Raw genomic sequence first — 16697 nt, forward strand, 5'->3', positions numbered from 1 at the left:
TCGGAGAAGAGTGGGTGATGGGGACGGACCAGAGGTGCAAGCCGGCGGCAAGACGAGAGAACGGGCTGCAGGGCGCCATAAAGGAAGAAGGGTCGATGAGTGGGAGAGTGTGATATCGACGAACATGCGTGAAAAGAAGATGCGATGACAAAATGGTATAAGCGCCGACCCACTCTGCTGTACCCCATGTGTCCCACCGTCCGGTGTGCCCGCTTAGTCCAGGAGCGGCACAATAGTCCACGGATCTGCTCCTCCTCCTCCTTTTCCTCCTTCGTCACCATCCTGAGCGTCCACTTCCTCGCGCATTGCCCGCCAGCCCTTGTCTTCACTCACATCCGCATTGAGTTGCGCTTTGGCTGCGGAGGATAGCGAGGGAACGACTTTGCGAGTTGTCGAGGTTGAGGCAGAACTCTTCGCTGGCTGCGGTTGCAGCGAGGCAGATGCATCGTCGTCGGATGGTGTGGATGAGGCTGAGTCTGGCTGTTCGGCAGCGCCACGTTCTGCTGTCTGTGGCTCGGCTGGTTTCCCTCGTTGACCAACCCTTGTCGATCCCCTGCCTCTTGCTTTGCCCCGACCTCGTCGAGCAATAGTCGCCTGCTGCTTTGCCCGATGGCCGTTGCTGCTACCAGCTTGAGCGCCGTTGGCGTTGCTAGTTGATGCCTCGCTTGAGGCAGGATCGCCATTGGTGGTCACGGTCTGGGACCTCTGCGTCACCACCGTCCTTGGGCTTACCCCGCTCCAAAGCAGCGCACATCTCCTACACAGAACTGTCACATGTCCGGGCAAGCTAGGCAGTCCAGCCTTCCTTGGTCCTGTTGCCTCGTTCTCCTCGTCTTCTTCGACGTTTTCGACAGCTGGCGGGCCAGCCCCGCCTACCACGGCCACTGTAGCCGCGTCGCGCTCGCACAGATTGCAGTAGCCCATTCCGTACTGATGCTCACCTGCTATGGGATTGGCCCATAGCGGGAGCGGACGGCTGAGCGCTGATGTCGAGAGGTAGGTGCTGATAGGGGTGCGGTAGGGTGGTGCAGCGGTAGAAGCCGCAGCGGAGGCGGTGGCATGCTTGTGGACGGTCGCAGGGGAAGGGTAAGAGGTGGGAAGAGGAGGAGCAGGGTCGTCCACTGTTGGCTTCCGCACCTCGTCAATGACCCAGAAATGCTCACAAAGCCCGTCCTGATGCCCGAGCCAGTAGGGCGTGTGCAGCCGTATCGGCACGCCAAGGTGGTCGAGACGCTGAGTGGTCATGGTTTCCTTCGCCGCCTTACGACTAGGGTCAGCCTTCAGCATTGCCTCCACCATCCAACTTTCTTCGTGTTCCGCCACGACTAGCCCTTCTATCATCATCGCGCATTCTCCGCTCCTCTTCCGACCAGTGAAGCGCACGTCGTCTCCCTCCTCTCGCTCCGGCAAGTCGTCCATTCGACATACCACCGCATCCCTCAGCTCCTGCAGTGTTTGAGAGCTATACAGCTGTATAATTTGTGAAGGACGCGACTGGTCGTCTTGTTCATCTGCGGCACTTGCAGGCCCGAAGTGCGAGTGAAAGAGGGAGGTCGAACGATGCGAGATTGGTCCTGTTGGCTCCTCATCCTGCTCTTCTTCCTCGCCTTCGCCTTGTTCATCGCTCTGAGCGCTGCTCTGCGTGCGTCTTTTCTTCTTCGATGACGCGCTTTTGTTGGCAGGCAAACTCTCAGGTACGTCGTGATGGCCGCGCTCCTCCCATCCTCTCGCGGCGATGGTGCGCAGCAGACCTTTTCTATCGGGTTTCAGAAGGGGACGCGAGTAGACGGAGATGGTCAGAAGCGCAGGAGGGTCGCCTTGCTGCTCCGCTTGCGGCAGAGCTGCTGAAGAGGAAGAGGAGGGCGCCACCTGTTCGAGAAGAGGAGAGGGCGAGCGTCGCGATGGCGTAGGTCGAGGTCGAGGTCGAGGCGTCCTGAAAAGGTGGCAAGGGGTCGGTCGCACGAGAGCATTCTCTTCTGACTTGATGGCGCGCTTCCAATGAAGCTTCATAGAGTCTTGATGGTGATGAAATCGGAAGGCTTTGGGCAAGCCGTTATCGCAAGAAGTCTTCGGCTCTTCATCATGGCCTCCTTCGGCCGGCTGCCCAGCCCAGACAGCAGATCTCCACCTCATTGCCCGCACCACATCCTCATCTTCCTCGTACTCTTCGTGCACATGCGCCTGCAATTCAGCCAGAAGATCGTCGTTGCGTCTTTGAACTGTCTCTGGTACCGCGAGTGGCTCTTGCCGCACTTGACCATCATCCCATGGAATTCGAGAGAGGTCCAAGGGCTCGGACGGCGTGTAGGGAAATTCGACTTGATCGCGCTTGAGCTGAGGCACATAGCGAAGGCCGTGTGGGCCCGGCATGATCAGCTATGCTCAGGTGGTGTAGCTAGAGCGCTGCTAGCCATGTCGTGACTCAAGGACCGAGAGATCGAGAGGATGGCAAGGAATGCAACGCGGCAAGGATTCTCGACGCCAAAGCGGAGGGCCGGACACGGCACGACACGACGGAACGAGCCACGCGACTCGGATTCGGATGAATCCAACACCTCGACCTCGACCTCGCCGTCCAATTTCTTGTCATTCCTTCCAATCACTGCCTGCGATATGCCATCGTCACCGAAAGCGTCGTCGTCCAAATTATCCGACGATGGTGAGCTCTCTGACTCGGAACTCTTCGACGAGCTGGAGCGGGAGCTTGATGAGGACGACCACGAGGGAGGTGGCTTCGACATGGGCGAATATAGGGAGAGGAGGATGCAGCAGTTGAAGGAGGAGTGGGTACCGCGGCCCCTGACTTCAGGATGAGCTGCTCAGAGCTTGAGGCTAATGACGTCTCGCCCTACCCCTTCAGGTTGGCCTCAAGGCCCGCTCCCACTAGTGGTTCAGATGGGCAACCCCGCCTCCCAGACCTAGGCGTCGACTCCTCTCAAGTAGGCAAGTACATCTTCCTCGACTCGGAGAAGGAGGCCATCAAGCTGCTAGAGAAATCGGGAAGGAAGGTTGTCTTGCACTTTAGCCATAAAGAGTTCCAGAGATGCAAGATCATGGATCAGCATCTTGAGGTGAGAAAGCGCCGTAGTCGCCCTCCCCCACGTGTTACTCCTTGCTCACTGCTTAACCCCTTTGTACAGACATTGGCCGCCCTCCACCCTTCCACCCTCTTCCTCGCCGTATCCCCGACAAAGGCTCCTTTTCTTGTGCACAAGATGCAGGTCAAGGTACTCCCCTACGTCGTGTGCTTCGTGGACGGGCAGGTGAAGGATCGAATTGTTGGGTTTGAGGAGCTGGGCAATACGGATAGTTTCAAGTTGCACGAATTGGAGGAGAGGTTAGGTACCGCTGGTGAGTGCAAGAAGCGCGAAGAGGTAGGAGAGAGTATCAGTGCTAATGTTTCGCTGCTCTGCCAGGCGTCATTATTCCTCGCTCGAAGCAGAACGCCAACAAACCGGTCTACGGGTTCGCGCCCCAGGGTACGACTGGGGATGGAGACGATTGGGACTAGCACTGACAGCAATGGCATCTCAAATGTACAACAGGATCCTATCCACGGCTGCACAGACCCTTCGTCACGCTTGCAAGTCGCCCACCTTCACCCTCTCCTTCTCCCTTCTGATCCTCTCCTTCTCCCTCGCCTTCACCTCCCGATTCTTCGCTTTGACCTCCCCCTCCCACCTCCTGCGAAACCCGAACTTGAGGCGAGTCAGCATCTCTCCCGCCTTGCCCTTCGTCAAGGTGCGCAAAGTCTCCTCCGCATGGGCGTCGCTTGCCCCGTCAGAAGCGATACTAGATTCTTCGAGGTGTTGCCAGCCCATCCTCTTTGCCACAAGCTGGCGCTGAGATTCGCTGGCCGGCTGACGACGCCAGGGTGCATCTCTTCTGATCAATGGGCTCTGCGGCCCGGCACCGTAGAGGACACGCTTGGTCGCGTAGGTGTCGCATGCCCTCACCGCCGCTTCGAGGGTAGGAGCGGCCGCACCTTCGCCATCGGATGTATCATTGCCCCCACTACTGGTATCACGACCGAAGATGGACACTGGCCGCCGGAAGGGGGAGAAGGATCGCCGATTGGGTATCTCAGCCAGAGCCTCATCCATATCCGCATTGCGGCGGGTGAAGGTGGCTTGCCACGGGCCTCTAGACCTGTCGTCCTGCTCGCCACTGGCGCTCGTCTCCGCCTCGCCCTCCTCAGCCACGCCGTCCCCGCTGTCGCACCGCTCAATCTTGATGAAACCTTTGCGGGGGACTTCCAGAATGTACACATCCCCACCACAGTCCACCCATGCATTCGGCGATAAGCGGGCGATGTGATCGTGGCCTTTCCTGGAGAGGAGAGCCCGCTGCAGTTCCCGTGGGGACGCATAGTCGATGTAGGTGACCTTCTCCGGGTCTACGTCTTCGTCCTCATCGCCTTCAGATTCCTCCCGTGCAGCAGCAGCCTCCTCTGCCCGCCGCTTCAACTCCTCAATGGAGAGACCCTCCATCTCCTCATCAGGATCCAACCCGAAAAGGGTCGGTGTACAGACCACCCCTCTCTCGATATTGCCAACCAAGTCTATTACCAAGCAGTCCTTCTTTCCCGTCTGTGGGCTCAATCGCAATCCTCTCCCGATCATCTGGCTGAACAAGTTCCTCGACCTAGTCGGCCTAGCAAGCACAACCGTATCTATCTGGGGCAAGTCGAACCCCTCGGTGAGAATGGCACAGTTGAGCAACACGGGATACGTCCCCGCCCTGAAGTCGGCCAGGAGCTGCTTGCGCTCTTTGGCTGACACAGAACCGTGAAGGTATCGTGCGTCGATCCCTGCTTCTCTGAATGTCGCCGTGAGATCGATGGTATGCTGGACGTCAATACAGAACACGAGCGTGCTCCCCCTCCCCATCGCGTGCGCCTTCTCCAGCCAGGTCCTTACGATCAATCTGTTGATCCCGGGAACGTTGGCGAAACTGCTCAGACTCTTTGTCTGGTAATCCCCTGAGCCTTGCGAGACTTTGACGGAGGAGAGATCGAGGTCGGAGCGAATGGAGGTGAAGCGAACAGGGCAGAGCCATTTGTCGTCGATCATGTCTAGGAAGTCGCGATGGAATACTATACGGCTGAAGATGCGCCCGAGGGAGAGGCCATCGTGACGGGTGAAGGTGGCGGAGAAGCCTAGTATGGGGACGCGGGATGCGCTTCGTAAGAGCGAGGACGAGGTGGGGGAGGTGGAACAGGTAGCATCACCAGGCGCATCTCGCTCCTGTCTCTCCTCCCTACTCAGCCCCACCTCCTCATCGAACCTCGCCAGCAGCTGGATATAGCTTTTGGAGGCAGCATGATGCGCCTCGTCGACTATCACCGCCTTCAAGCCTCGCGGGTCGAACTTCTCCAGCCTCCCCTCTCCCCGCATCAGTGTCTGATATGTAGCGACAGTTACGTCTGCGAGTCCCGAGGCCTTGAAGTTGCTTCCCTGCTCTATCTCGACGTGTAAGTGCGGATGGGTGCGCGTTACGGCTGAGGATGCTTGGAGGGCGAGCTCGATGCTGTTGACCACGATGAGGACACGGGTGCCAGGTGGGTGGGCCGAGGAGGAGGGCTCGTGTTGGATTGGTGGCAGGCGTGCGATCAGCTCGGTGAACATCGTCGTCTTGCCGCTGCCTGTGGGAGAGGAGACACCTATTCGCGTGACACCGGAGGCGATCGCTTGGAGACATTCGCTGACTGCACGCTCTTGGTAAGGCCGCAGCTGTACTCTGGATGGCGAAGGCGTGGGTGTCTCCTGTTCTTCGAGGGATGCTGGAGAGAATGGGGATCGTGCCACTTCGGCTTCTTGCACCGCCTGGATGACAGAGGCTTGAGCGGCGAAGCATCTTGCCGAGCTTGGAGACGCTTGGAAGACTCGAGGCCGTGCTATGTCGTTGCGTGCTGGTGTCGGGTACGCTATTGACGGCCAAGGAGCCCTGAACCGTATCGTTCCTCGATGCTGCCCACGAAGCGGCCTTTGCCACGCCATATTCATCCTGACCACCTATTTGCCCTTGCTGAGCCACCAGATGTGGCGGATGGAGAGGAGGGAAGAAGCGAAGGGTACGCGTGGAGCCGAAAGCGATGAGAAGACACCAAGAAGGCTCAGAAGGTTCAGTTCAAGGCTGTCACTCTTTTTGTTGAGATTCAAGAAAGCCCGTGTGATGAATGCGATATGGTACAATGATATCCGCGAGCGCAGATTGTCAGACTTGGCTCCGTGCGCCCCCCATTGGCGCTTTATTCTTCATCGTCTTCCTCCTCGTCGTCCTCCTCATCTTCGTCCTCATCCTGACCGTCATCCCCAACATGCCCTCCTTGGATTGCCTTCTTCACAGGCGCAGCGCTTGCTTCCCCGCCCCCATTGACATCCCTCTTTGCCTCAGCATCCTCATACTGTCCCACCGAGTCCTTCCACGCGCTCATGTCGACCATCAGCTTTGCCTTGAGCTCATCGATGCCATCTGCGAGCGCTCCCAGGAATTCGGATTCTGTCTCCCTTGATGAGTGGGGAATACCTGGCGTCTGTGAGAGGCTCAGCTTGAGGGGAGCACTCATGCTTGCTTGAGGTGGGAGGGTTCCTCCCGTTGATGCGGAGGTGGGAGGCGAGCAGCCTTGAGGGATCATTATGCTATACGATGCTTCGATGCTGGGTGACATGGTGGTGCTCGAGCGGTTCACGCTACCGCAGACTGTGACCGTGGCGCTCTCTCGTAGCGTGGCTGGACTGGTCCAATCGGCTTTCGTACTCGTAGGCGGACGAGGCGGTCGGCGAGGCTTCAACGAGGCTCAAGCTGCGATTAAGTCGAGGGCGCGTGTGTCGGCGTCCGCGATGTAGGCGGGGCTTTTCACACTGGAGGCGGACCAGGCCATTGAAGTTGCGTGGCTGCCCTTTGCTGCGTCATCACACACTTGACGCCCGCCCGCCCGCCCGCCCGCAAGGCAACTGGGCCCCGCCCCGACCGGCTTGGACGAAGACGAGGCCCGGGACGCCGGCGAGGCTAAGGCTGCATTCGTCTCAACGGCACTCAACTTCATCAGCCGGTGACCCTCTTTGCTATCGTCCGGATTTCAGATCAAAAGCTGGAGTCCCCGCATTGCACATCTTGCCATCTTACCAACCCGGCGATCCCCCACTCAATCACCCCTCGACGCCATCTCTTCTTACACAAGGCCAGCCGCCACACCCCTCGTCTACATTAGCTGCGAGCCGGCTCCACAAACTCCACTCTCTATAGTAGCTGTTCCATCAATCTTACCTCAAGATATCTAGACCCGTGTCCACACTCGCCACCATGTCATCCCACGGCCGATCAGAGTCCTCTGTTGGCGGACCTGTCGGGCGATCAGTAGGACGCACTGTAGAGACTATTGCGCAGGAGCGAGAGAACTGCCCCTTCGACGTGCGAAAGGTGAGCTGCGAGCGAGGGGGCTAGGTACATGACATTGAACAGCTTTGACCGATACTGATCACACTTTCTCCGTCACCTGTAGCTCTCAATCATTCAGCATGGCAGCGAGAAGGACCTACTCCTCAAGGAGAAGTTCATGCTTGAGCTCGCCCGAGACCCCATCTTCTACCTCGGCGACATTCACGACCTGACAAAGGACCAGCTGCGTGAGCGCACCTTCGAGAAGATTGTGAGTATGGCGCACAGCTTCCTATGGCCGTGTGCTTGACACTGATCCCTTTACCCGTTCACGCGCAGGGCTCCCTTGTGTACCACGTCACCAACGAGAGCATCGAGACGTTCCAAAAGCGCATGGAGATCATCGGTCTCTGCGACCCTGGCTTCTGGACTCGCTTTGGTGTTCATTACGGTCTCTTCCTAGGCGCTATCCGCTCAGGTGCTACTCCGAACCAGATGTCCTACTGGATGGAGAAGGGCGTCATCAGCTGCCAGGGCATGTTCGGCTGCTTCGGTATGACAGAGCTCGCCCACGGCTCCAACGTGGCTGGTCTCGAGACCACGGCCACCTTCGACGAGCAGTCCGACGAGTTCATCATCCACACTCCGCACATCGGCGCCACCAAGTGGTGGATCGGTGGTGCAGCTCAGACGGCCACACACTGTGCCGTCTTTGCGCAGCTGATGATCAAGGGCAAGAAGCACGGAACGAAGACGTTCATCGTGCCCCTGCGAGACGTCAAGACCCTCGCTCTCCTCCCCGGAATCAACATCGGAGATATTGGAAAGAAGATGGGACGAGACGGCATCGACAACGGTTACATTCAATTCACAAATGTCCGCGTGCCCCGCGCATACATGCTCATGAAGCACTCTCAGGTCTCGCGCGAGGGCCAGGTCACCGAGCCACCCCTCCAGCAGCTGACTTACGGCGCGCTCCTCTCCGGCCGAACGGCAATGGTAGCTGACGCAGCCAACACGGCCAAGAAGGCTCTGACCGTCTCGGTCCGCTATGCTGCTGTGCGACGTCAATTCAAGTCGTCCCCTGGCGCAGAGATGGAGACGCAGATTATCGACTACCCAATCCACCAACGACGTCTCATGCCCCTCGTCGCTCAGGCGACCGCCTTTGGCTTCACTGCGTTGGAGATGCAGCGTCTCTTCGAGGAGACTAGCTCTGCGCTCGAGTCTCTGGAGCCGGGAGACCCGAACTTGAACGAGGTCATCGACAAGCTCAAGACCACTCACGCCACCTCTGCGGGACTCAAGGCCTTCTGTACCTGGGCGTGCTTGCAAACCATCGATACCTCTCGCCAGGCATGCGGCGGGCACGGCTACTCGAGCTACAACGGCTTCGCGTCGATGTACAGCGACTTTGCAGTCCACTGCACCTGGGAGGGTGACAACACCATTCTCGCGCTCCAATCGGGTCGTTTCCTCATCCAGGCTTACCAGGAGGTGCTCAAGGGCACCACGCAGGCGGGTGGCACGGCCTACCTCAACAATATTGAGACGGTACTGAAGCAGAAGTGCAAGGGCAAGGAGCACCTCATCTCCCTGCAGGGCATTGACGAGGGTTGGGCGACGGTGGCTGCCCACGCAATCAAGAAGGCGGCGAATGACTACGAGGGATGCCTCAAGAAGGGCCAGTCCCGCGAGCAGGCCTTCGAGGTGTGCTCACAGGTACGCTTCGTCGCTGCTGCGGTGCACACTTCCGGGTTCGTCTTCCGTCAGTTCCGTGCTGCAGTGGAGCGAGTCGAGGCTGGTCCGGAGAGGGACACGCTCGAGCTCCTCTGCAAATTCTACGGTCTTTGGCAGATGGAGGAGAAGGCTGGCTTCTTCCTCCGCTCTGGATGGCTCGACGGCGAGCTCATGGACTATGTCCAGGAGAAGGTCAGCGAGTACTGCGCTGCCACGCGCAAGTTCGCCGTGCCTCTCGTCGACTCCTTCTGCATCAGTGACCACATCCTCAACTCGCCCATTGGCTGCGCAGACGGCGACATCTACAACCGCTACTTCCGCATGGTCAGGAGGAACAACCCTCAGCTAGCTGAGCACAAGTACGCGGACAAGATCCTGCAGTTCATCCACCGCAGCCCTGCCGAGATGGAGGACGTCGGTGAGGGGATTGATCTGGATGCCGAGCTGGAGGAGATGGCTGAGGAGAGAGCCGAGGCTGAGAAGGAGGCCAAGGAGGCAAAAGAGGAGGAAGAGAAGGCGAAGAAGTAATGGACGTGAGCCAGCTTCATCTGGATACCATGATCGAGACCTTGCCCCACGCCCACCTCTCCACGTCTCCTCTTCCTTTTACCTGCATAGACCCAAATCAATAGCTTCAGTGCACTGTCTCGTGCTTCAACCGATAATGTCAAAGGATCTCGTGACAGTTTGTTTGCCTGCATTCGATTGCATCTCATGACGAAGGCTTGACTTGGTAAACTTCCCCCTCCATCTCGAGCGTGCTCCTCTGGCTCAACAGCTTACTCCAAAAGAGCATGATCGGGTCCCACTCGGCCTTGCTCGATGGCATGCGCGGCGTCCCCTCTTCCCCGCCTACTAAAGCAACACGTTCCACGTTCGCGAAGGCGCGGCGCAGCTCCCTGAGATGTCGGTCGGTGGCTGCTGACTTTGGTGGGGAGAGGTAGAGCACAGGTGTAGCGAGTGGTCCGCCCTCGAATGTGGGGAGAGACAAGAGCGGGCCAGAGACGCTGATCAGGCTGCCTAGCCTTGGTGGTGGCGAGGAGGCAGCAGTTGAGCCCTCCTCATCCTCCTCCTTCTTCCTCTCGGCCCATCGCCTTTTCCGTTCCCTCGGCCACACCGCAGCACCCTCGAGTCCCGCACTCCCACCATGCGCAAAGCCGAATACGTGGATCCTCTCGGGCTTCCACCCGCACTCGTCGACGAGATGGTCTAGCAATCCAGTCCATCGCCTCAAGAAGTCCCGAGGATCCTCCCTCTCAACGGGCATCCCCGTTACCTCATCCACAACGTCCCAATAACAGCAAGCCGTCTCTTCGGGAGGCAACCAGGGTATCCTCTTCTGACCCTGCAGGGTAAGAGTGGCAGTCTGCGGGAGGATGTGCTGCAAACGCTTAGTGGCGAGGATGTGGAAGGGAGCAGCAGAATCTCCTGCCCCGTGGAGGAGTATGAGGAGATTGGTATCCACGCCGGTGGGAGAGGGAGAGAAGGAGAGGTGGGGGAAAGTGGAAGTCGAGGCGCGAGGTCGAGGCTTCTTGAGAGGTTCCGCGGGTAGCGGATGCGCCTCGAAGGTGCTGTTGGGAGCCGGCATGCTTGAGGATGTTGATGCGGTGGCTTCAGACACCATGTTTCTTTGATATGCTGGCTCAACGCTGCGCCCAGGTCCGTCGTCAGATTGATTCTTGTCTAGACGTCGTGGTAGCGGTGCATATCGTAGTGGAGCAGGAAGCCTTGGCCTGCATTTTGGCCTCAATCCACCGTGCCGTCGGCGTCTTTCTCAGCTTTGACGCCAGAGCGGGAGTGAGACCGAGGGCGCGTGCACGAACTCAAAAGTGATGAAGCGGTGTGCGGCCGGAAATGGTTTCTGGCTTTCTCGCTGCTCTTTGTCTTTATTCACTCGCCTCGTCGTCACGACTCAGCCGTACATTGCGTCGAAGCATCGCAACAAGCCATGCCGCGAGCGAGTAGAGGCTACCAGCCTTGGATTGCCTATCAAGGTAAGCTCGTGTTCTTCCCAGCACCTTACCTGGGTCACTTTAGCTCCTCACACGACAGGGGCCGGCGAAACGCAGCATGCTCATCTTCTTCTCCCTTGTCGCACGCACATCAGGCTACGAGCCGGCCACCGGAGACAGCATTGCCCGCGAGTGCGTTGATGATCTGACACCACAACGTCTCTGGGACTCGTACATCTCCAAGCGTCGCCCCTGCATAATTAAGGGATTTCCTCGCGACGAGCAGTGGAAGGCCGATGCGTGGGTGAGTAGCCGCAGTGGACAGCTTCAATCAGTCAGCTCATGTTTGTGACACTTTTTATGCTCGCCGGCAGCGAGACCTCACGCATCTGTCCCACCTTGCAGGCCACGTCCCGGTCAAAGTCGAGCCCATCCACCCCAAGCTCGGCCACTTTGGTACAGCTGCCAAGAGGACCACGGTGCCCTTCGGCGATTATGTAGCATCTCTGAGAAGCGAGGGGACTCTTGAAGGAGGAGGCGAGGCCGCTGATGGGCAATGGTATCTGACTACGCAGTATGATGAGGAGGACGACGACGACGAAGGAGCGACTAGTGAGGAGCTGGGCGATCTAAGAGATGGCAACGAGAGGAAGAGGAAGCGCTCCAGCTCTGGCAGCTCGGCATCCTCTTCATCTTCCGTCTTTTCATCGACTTCCTCTTTGGACACCAACAGCCATCCCGTCGACTCTCTACTTGGCCCCACACCCCTCGACCCACCACTGCCCTCCCCCACGCACGCCCTCGCCCACTCTTTCCCGCCCAAGCCAACTCTGATGGGCAACCTCGTCCTCCAACAAACAAATCTCTGGCTAGGTGCCTCAACACAAGGCAAATCATCAGGCCTGCATCACGACTTCCACGACAATCTCTATGCTCTCATCCGTGGACGAAAGAGATTCGTTCTCTTTCCCCCTACCGCATTCAAGTTCTTGCACCCTCGGGGTACGGTGGAAAGGGTCCACCACAACGGGCTGATAGAGTACACCCCTCGCCCAATAGACCCAGAGGAGGGCGAAGTCCTACACGTAGATGATCCGCGCTCCTCCCGCCTGCCGCTACGCCCCGACGGCCTCCCAGCAGGGGAAGCGGCACGCTGGCGCCTCTACGCGCGAAAGGCAGCACTTCGCCGAGTCGAGGAGGATGCGGCTGCCAGCTCCGGCGAGGGAGCCGTACCACGGGGCATGAGGAAGGGCAAAGGACGGATGACCCAGGAACAGGAGGAGGCTGAAAGTGCGATAGAGGAGGCGAGGCGAGAGGCGTGGGCTATTGCCCGATTGGAGGGGGAGGTTGAGGGGGAGAATAGTGAGGAGGAGGAGGACAGTGGGGAGGAGGATGGAGATGATGGGAGCCTGTTTGCTAGGCTGGCGGGGATGGAGAGTGATAGTGAGGAAGAAAGAGAGGACAGCGAGGACGATGAGGAAGGAGGGTACGACCCGGAGCTCCAGATGGCTCTCCAGGCTCTGGCCAGACGAGCAGCTCAGGGTGATATGCAGGCTGCTGAGGCGCTGCGTAGCCTCGTACAAGACGATGACGATGACGAGGAAGAAGAAGACGCGGAGGAGGAGGAGGAAGAGGACGACTCAGAGGAGCTTCAAGGTGCCTTACTTGAGGAGATTGACTCCGACGATGACAACGATGACAACGACTCCTCTTTGGCAGAAGACGACGGCGCACGACGCTCTCCACCCCTGGTTATCCCCCGCAATCACGGGCACAACCTCCCTGGCGGCCTCCGTCGAGACGATGGGGATGACGAAGGATCTGACTTCTTCGGGGAAGACGACGGCCCCATTGGCCAGTTCGATGACTTTGCCGCGAATGCCGAGCTGCTCTTGGCAGACGATGATGACGAAGAGGGTGGAGGCCAGGGCGGCATCGGAGAAGGAGGGGATGCTGAGGCCGAGGAGGAGGAGTTGAGGGCTATGGCTGCGCTGAGGGGCGAGGTGATGCGTCGAATGGCTAGGGCTGCCGGAGGAGCGAGCGCTGCCTCGCGTCGGGGCAGAGGAGCGGGAAGGAGCGTGCATGGCTCCAGAGCGTTGATGCGCATTCAGCAAGTCGGCGCCTCAGACGACGAGGACGAGGATGATGGCGAAGAGGACTTGGGCAATCTCGACTCCGACGATGATGAGGACGAGGAAGAAGACGACGCGGCCGAAGAAGAGAGGCTCGAGCGCTTGCTCGCTGCCCATCGCCAAGGGCTGGACATTGATGATGATTTCCACGAGCTGGACTCAGAAGACGACGACGAAGGTGATGACGAGGATGAAGAGGACGACGAGGACGACAGCGAGGACTTTGACGAAGCCAATCTCGACGAAGGTGATGCAGTACTCGCTGCACTTGCGGCACAAGCTCGCGGACAAGGCTACCAGGACGAGGACGACCAGGAGGACGAAAGCGAACCAGACGACAGCGACAGCGATCTCACGACGCCCACCACCACTTCCTCGTCTGCTCCATCCGACCAAAACGAACCCCTCTCGTTCTCGCTTATCCCGCCCGCCGTACTTCACGCCCACTTCGGGTTGGACGACTCCCTGGCCTCTCCCGCCGGCACATCCTCCCCTACCTCTTTAGCAGGGAAAGAGCCACGCTCCAAGCTCTACCCCCTGCGCGGTAAACGACCCCTTCCGGGCTGCCCTCAGCCGCTAGTCGCAGAGCTCCAAGAGGGAGAGATGCTGTTCTTGCCCGCCGGCTGGTGGCACGAGGTCACCAGTCAGGCTAGCTCACAGGAATCCAATGGCAGCGCCACGGAAGACGCCGACGCGAGAGTGCACATGGCTCTCAACTTTTGGTTCCATCCGCCAGACAATCTCCTCCCTTCTGATCCGCCTGCTCTCAATGGCGTTGGCGAAGAGAAGAGAGGCAGCGGTAAGAAGAAGGGTCGCCGTGCGCAGCAACAGGCCGGATCTGGGTCCGGCAGCGGTAGCGCTACTGCTCAGAATGGCGAAGGAGCCGATGGCGGAGGGTTTGCCCAGCCCTATCGCGACGTCGAGGTGTGGGATTGCTTGCGCGAGGAGGTCAAGAGGCTCGTATCTGAGGCAATCGCGAAAGGCGATGAAGGACGCAAAGCAGATGGCACTGAAGGGGAGCCGGCAGTCGGCAGTAAGAAGAGAGCGAGGAGGACGTAGATGGAAGCCAATTTGTCTCACAGCAAATATCACGAGAGAGCAATCAAGTGGGGGAGGCCAAGTTGCCTCATCTATGCGCATGTCTATTTGTCGTGAGGCTTCGTCAAGTCTATCTGTCGTAATACAGCAGCATCACCAACGCCTGCCTATCGCTCTACGGCCCAGCCGTCAGAAGCGCCTCATCTGTCCTCCTCCTGCACGCCTTGAGGAATTTGACCAAATCCGTCCCGCCCGTACCGACGGGCCCTGCCTGCTCTTTCTCCATTTCCTTTGCCCCTTCAACAATCGCCTGCGCCTCTTGTGGCTGAAGTGTCTTTGCAACAGTGCGCGCGTAATCCTCTTGGTCCTCCAACAGGGGAGCATACTCAGGTGGTGGGGGACGGCGGGCTTGCGACACTATGTAGAGTGTGGCTACGCGCATGTGCTCGTCACGGAGTGAGCGGAGAGAAGAAAGGGCTGCGTTGTATGCCTTGGGCAGAGGGTGTGTAGCAGCGTTTGGGCATGACTGCGCCAGGTGACGGATGGGCGAGGGGTAATGCTTCTCAGGCCTCTTCTCCTCGCTGTCGAGATCGATATCCATCGCCTCCTCGGGAAGCTGGGCACGCTCCTCCTCGTCAGCCGCAGCGGCCAAGCTCTGCAAGTGCGTGAGGAAGCGCCTGTGTTGACCAGGCATGTAGAGCTGCATGCGCTGCATGAAGGTGCCGTCTTCATTGCCTTCGCCCTTGGCTCGTTCTGCCGATGCAGGACCTTTGCGCTGCTGTTGCTGACCACCTCCATGACCAGCAGGGGGGGCAACGTGCCCCTTGACCCCAGCGTGATCGACATCCAGGAAGACATCCAACGCATGAATGAGGGATGATTGACCAGCTGATGGGCCGGTGAAGAGGCGTGGCTGCAACGCCTCGCTATATTCCTCCTCACGGGAAGAAGGATAAAACCATCCTCTTCCACCATCCGGAGCGGCGTCCCCTCCTCTAAACCACGGCCTGATCGCCCAATAAAAGGTTGCAGGGTCACACGCCTTTCGCACATCCTTCAGTGTCTGCTCCAGCTCGCCTACCACTCCCACTAATCTCTGCAGGTATTGAGCCACACGACGTCTGGCCAGCTCGTCCGCAACGAAGCATTCGTCGAGACTTGCCCGCATGAGACCGAGCGCGGCTACGCCTTGAAGCTCGATGAGGAGGGAGGTGAGGAAGAAATGATGCTCCGATTCCGTGCCGCTGAAGGTCTCGACGATGCGAAGGTTACCAGGCGTGAGGCCGGCAGAGGGGTTGATGAAAGTCCAGTTCCAGAGTACCGTATCCGCGTAGGTGAGGATGGGTGGCAAGTCCAGCTGGTGGGAGAGGGCGAGAAGCGGCACTGAGATGGAGGCAGGGAGGCGAGAGGCATAGTGGCCTAGTGACTCCGAATGGAGAGAGGCAGCGTCTGCAATGTCCTCTGCGCAGAGCGGGGCCGTAGAGGAGGAGGCGGCCTCGCCACCTCGACGCCACCTAAGGGCTGAAGCCAGCCAACTTGAGCTGGAGGCTGCTTGATTGGTGCTAGCCTTCTCCTGCGCTTCGTGCATTGCCCTCGCCAGCTTGGACGGCTGCGGCTGGCTATGCAGGTAGTAGTGCGCCAGAAACGTCAAGACGACGTGGCCTCGTCTTGCGAAGCGGATGTCTTGCCTCATCTTGTCGCTCAGCTCCTCCATCACCGGCATCTCCTCCCTGATAGCCCGTCGCCAAGCCCTGCAACGTCTTCGATGCTGCTTATCTACCGCTGCGCCACCGCCATTGATGGCTAGGCCGACTTCCCGAGCCCCATCGAGGAAACGCTCCCAGACTGACTCGTGGAGGGAGTGAGGGATGCGTGAGAGGGGCGCTTGCGGAGGGAGGAAGCCGGAGCGAACATCGATATCGAAGTCGGCGCCTGCTAGGGTCGATGTGTCCGGCAGAGAGGAGAGAGATGGAGCCGTAGTAGCTGCAGACGGGGCAGTAGGAAGAGGTCCGGCACTTGAAAGGAATCGAGCAATGTCATCCAGGCCGTCAGATGAGGGGGCCGGTGACGTTGACAGGCGTGATGAAGATGCTCGAGATGGTGACGATGGTCCAGCTTCGGCCGACTGCTGAGCGTGATATCCCGCGGTAGCCTTGCCCTGTTGAGCAAGGAAATGGTCGGGTGGAATGGCGAACGAAGGCTCAGCATCCACAGTCATCGAGGTCGACATTGGTGACGATGAGGACTCAGCGTCGAGCGCATGAGCGCGACGAAGCTGCTCCATCCTCTGCTTGAACGTCATTGTCGACGACGAGGAAGACGGCGATGACATGGCTACAGATGTGGTGGCGAAGAAGTGAGAATGTATGCTACGGATCCTTTGACCTTTGAATCTTGTATCGGCCCAAAGAAGTCCAAACTCCCCGCCCCGTTGACGCAAGGCGGCTTCTCGATC

At 59.0% G+C, this 16697-nt stretch overlaps 8 protein-coding genes across 8 annotated transcripts; 3 read left to right on the top strand and 5 right to left on the bottom strand.

Moving 5' to 3' along the window:
• Positions 1-59: 59 nt before the first annotated feature.
• On the bottom strand, positions 60-2462 carry BDZ90DRAFT_157596 (hypothetical protein). Its single transcript, XM_025503586.1, has one exon. The coding sequence runs from the start codon at positions 2368-2370 to the stop codon at positions 214-216; it is 2157 nt and encodes a 718-aa protein (XP_025362556.1). The 5' UTR covers positions 2371-2462; the 3' UTR covers positions 60-213.
• A 169-nt stretch (positions 2463-2631) lies between these two features.
• BDZ90DRAFT_157690 (thioredoxin-like protein) lies at positions 2632-3543 on the top strand. The gene is made up of 5 exons (XM_025503587.1): positions 2632-2681; positions 2733-2783; positions 2861-3071; positions 3141-3351; positions 3417-3543. The coding sequence occupies exons 2-5, from the start codon at positions 2740-2742 to the stop codon at positions 3509-3511; spliced, it is 561 nt and encodes a 186-aa protein (XP_025362557.1). The 5' UTR covers positions 2632-2681; positions 2733-2739; the 3' UTR covers positions 3512-3543.
• BDZ90DRAFT_231726 (P-loop containing nucleoside triphosphate hydrolase protein) lies at positions 3263-6077 on the bottom strand. The gene is made up of 2 exons (XM_025505969.1): positions 3417-6077; positions 3263-3351 (listed from the first exon to the last, which is right to left on the bottom strand). Exon 1 carries the CDS (start codon positions 5997-5999, stop codon positions 3576-3578), a length of 2424 nt encoding a protein of 807 aa, XP_025362558.1. The 5' UTR covers positions 6000-6077; the 3' UTR covers positions 3263-3351; positions 3417-3575.
• Positions 6078-6169: 92 nt separating this feature from the next.
• On the bottom strand, positions 6170-6870 carry BDZ90DRAFT_231727 (hypothetical protein). The gene has a single exon (XM_025505970.1). It carries the CDS (start codon positions 6668-6670, stop codon positions 6251-6253), a length of 420 nt encoding a protein of 139 aa, XP_025362559.1. The 5' UTR covers positions 6671-6870; the 3' UTR covers positions 6170-6250.
• A 167-nt stretch (positions 6871-7037) lies between these two features.
• BDZ90DRAFT_231728 (putative pox1-acyl-CoA oxidase) lies at positions 7038-9816 on the top strand. Its single transcript, XM_025505971.1, has 3 exons — positions 7038-7422; positions 7505-7651; positions 7720-9816. Exons 1-3 carry the CDS (start codon positions 7306-7308, stop codon positions 9646-9648), a joined length of 2193 nt encoding a protein of 730 aa, XP_025362560.1. The 5' UTR covers positions 7038-7305; the 3' UTR covers positions 9649-9816.
• BDZ90DRAFT_231729 (hypothetical protein) lies at positions 9347-10846 on the bottom strand. Its single transcript, XM_025505972.1, has one exon. The coding sequence runs from the start codon at positions 10706-10708 to the stop codon at positions 9833-9835; it is 876 nt and encodes a 291-aa protein (XP_025362561.1). The 5' UTR covers positions 10709-10846; the 3' UTR covers positions 9347-9832.
• Positions 10847-11002: 156 nt separating this feature from the next.
• On the top strand, positions 11003-14537 carry BDZ90DRAFT_231730 (Clavaminate synthase-like protein). Its single transcript, XM_025505973.1, has 3 exons — positions 11003-11114; positions 11228-11376; positions 11447-14537. The coding sequence occupies exons 1-3, from the start codon at positions 11069-11071 to the stop codon at positions 14261-14263; spliced, it is 3012 nt and encodes a 1003-aa protein (XP_025362562.1). The 5' UTR covers positions 11003-11068; the 3' UTR covers positions 14264-14537.
• On the bottom strand, positions 14248-16617 carry BDZ90DRAFT_231731 (hypothetical protein). Its single transcript, XM_025505974.1, has one exon. It carries the CDS (start codon positions 16542-16544, stop codon positions 14418-14420), a length of 2127 nt encoding a protein of 708 aa, XP_025362563.1. The 5' UTR covers positions 16545-16617; the 3' UTR covers positions 14248-14417.
• Positions 16618-16697: the final 80 nt, after the last annotated feature.

Source organism: Jaminaea rosea, assembly GCF_003144245.1.
Source record: "Jaminaea rosea strain MCA 5214 unplaced genomic scaffold BDZ90scaffold_5, whole genome shotgun sequence".
NCBI classification, from domain to species: Eukaryota; Fungi; Basidiomycota; class Exobasidiomycetes; order Microstromatales; genus Jaminaea; species Jaminaea rosea.

Coding starts and splice junctions, on each gene's coding strand:
- BDZ90DRAFT_157596 (XM_025503586.1), bottom strand. CDS start 2,370: ATGCCGGGCCCACACGGCCTTCGCTATGTGCCTCAGCTCAAGCGCGAT.
- BDZ90DRAFT_157690 (XM_025503587.1), top strand. CDS start 2,740: ATGGGCGAATATAGGGAGAGGAGGATGCAGCAGTTGAAGGAGGA. Junction 2,784..2,860: donor ATGCAGCAGTTGAAGGAGGA/GTGGGTACCGCG, acceptor CTACCCCTTCAG/GTTGGCCTCAAGGCCCGCTC. Junction 3,072..3,140: donor TCATGGATCAGCATCTTGAG/GTGAGAAAGCGC, acceptor CCCTTTGTACAG/ACATTGGCCGCCCTCCACCC.
- BDZ90DRAFT_231726 (XM_025505969.1), bottom strand. CDS start 5,999: ATGGCGTGGCAAAGGCCGCTTCGTGGGCAGCATCGAGGAACGATACGG.
- BDZ90DRAFT_231727 (XM_025505970.1), bottom strand. CDS start 6,670: ATGTCACCCAGCATCGAAGCATCGTATAGCATAATGATCCCTCAAGGC.
- BDZ90DRAFT_231728 (XM_025505971.1), top strand. CDS start 7,306: ATGTCATCCCACGGCCGATCAGAGTCCTCTGTTGGCGGACCTGTCGGG. Junction 7,423..7,504: donor GCCCCTTCGACGTGCGAAAG/GTGAGCTGCGAG, acceptor CGTCACCTGTAG/CTCTCAATCATTCAGCATGG. Junction 7,652..7,719: donor AGCGCACCTTCGAGAAGATT/GTGAGTATGGCG, acceptor GTTCACGCGCAG/GGCTCCCTTGTGTACCACGT.
- BDZ90DRAFT_231729 (XM_025505972.1), bottom strand. CDS start 10,708: ATGCCGGCTCCCAACAGCACCTTCGAGGCGCATCCGCTACCCGCGGAA.
- BDZ90DRAFT_231730 (XM_025505973.1), top strand. CDS start 11,069: ATGCCGCGAGCGAGTAGAGGCTACCAGCCTTGGATTGCCTATCAAG. Junction 11,115..11,227: donor GCCTTGGATTGCCTATCAAG/GTAAGCTCGTGT, acceptor CACGCACATCAG/GCTACGAGCCGGCCACCGGA. Junction 11,377..11,446: donor AGTGGAAGGCCGATGCGTGG/GTGAGTAGCCGC, acceptor GCTCGCCGGCAG/CGAGACCTCACGCATCTGTC.
- BDZ90DRAFT_231731 (XM_025505974.1), bottom strand. CDS start 16,544: ATGACGTTCAAGCAGAGGATGGAGCAGCTTCGTCGCGCTCATGCGCTC.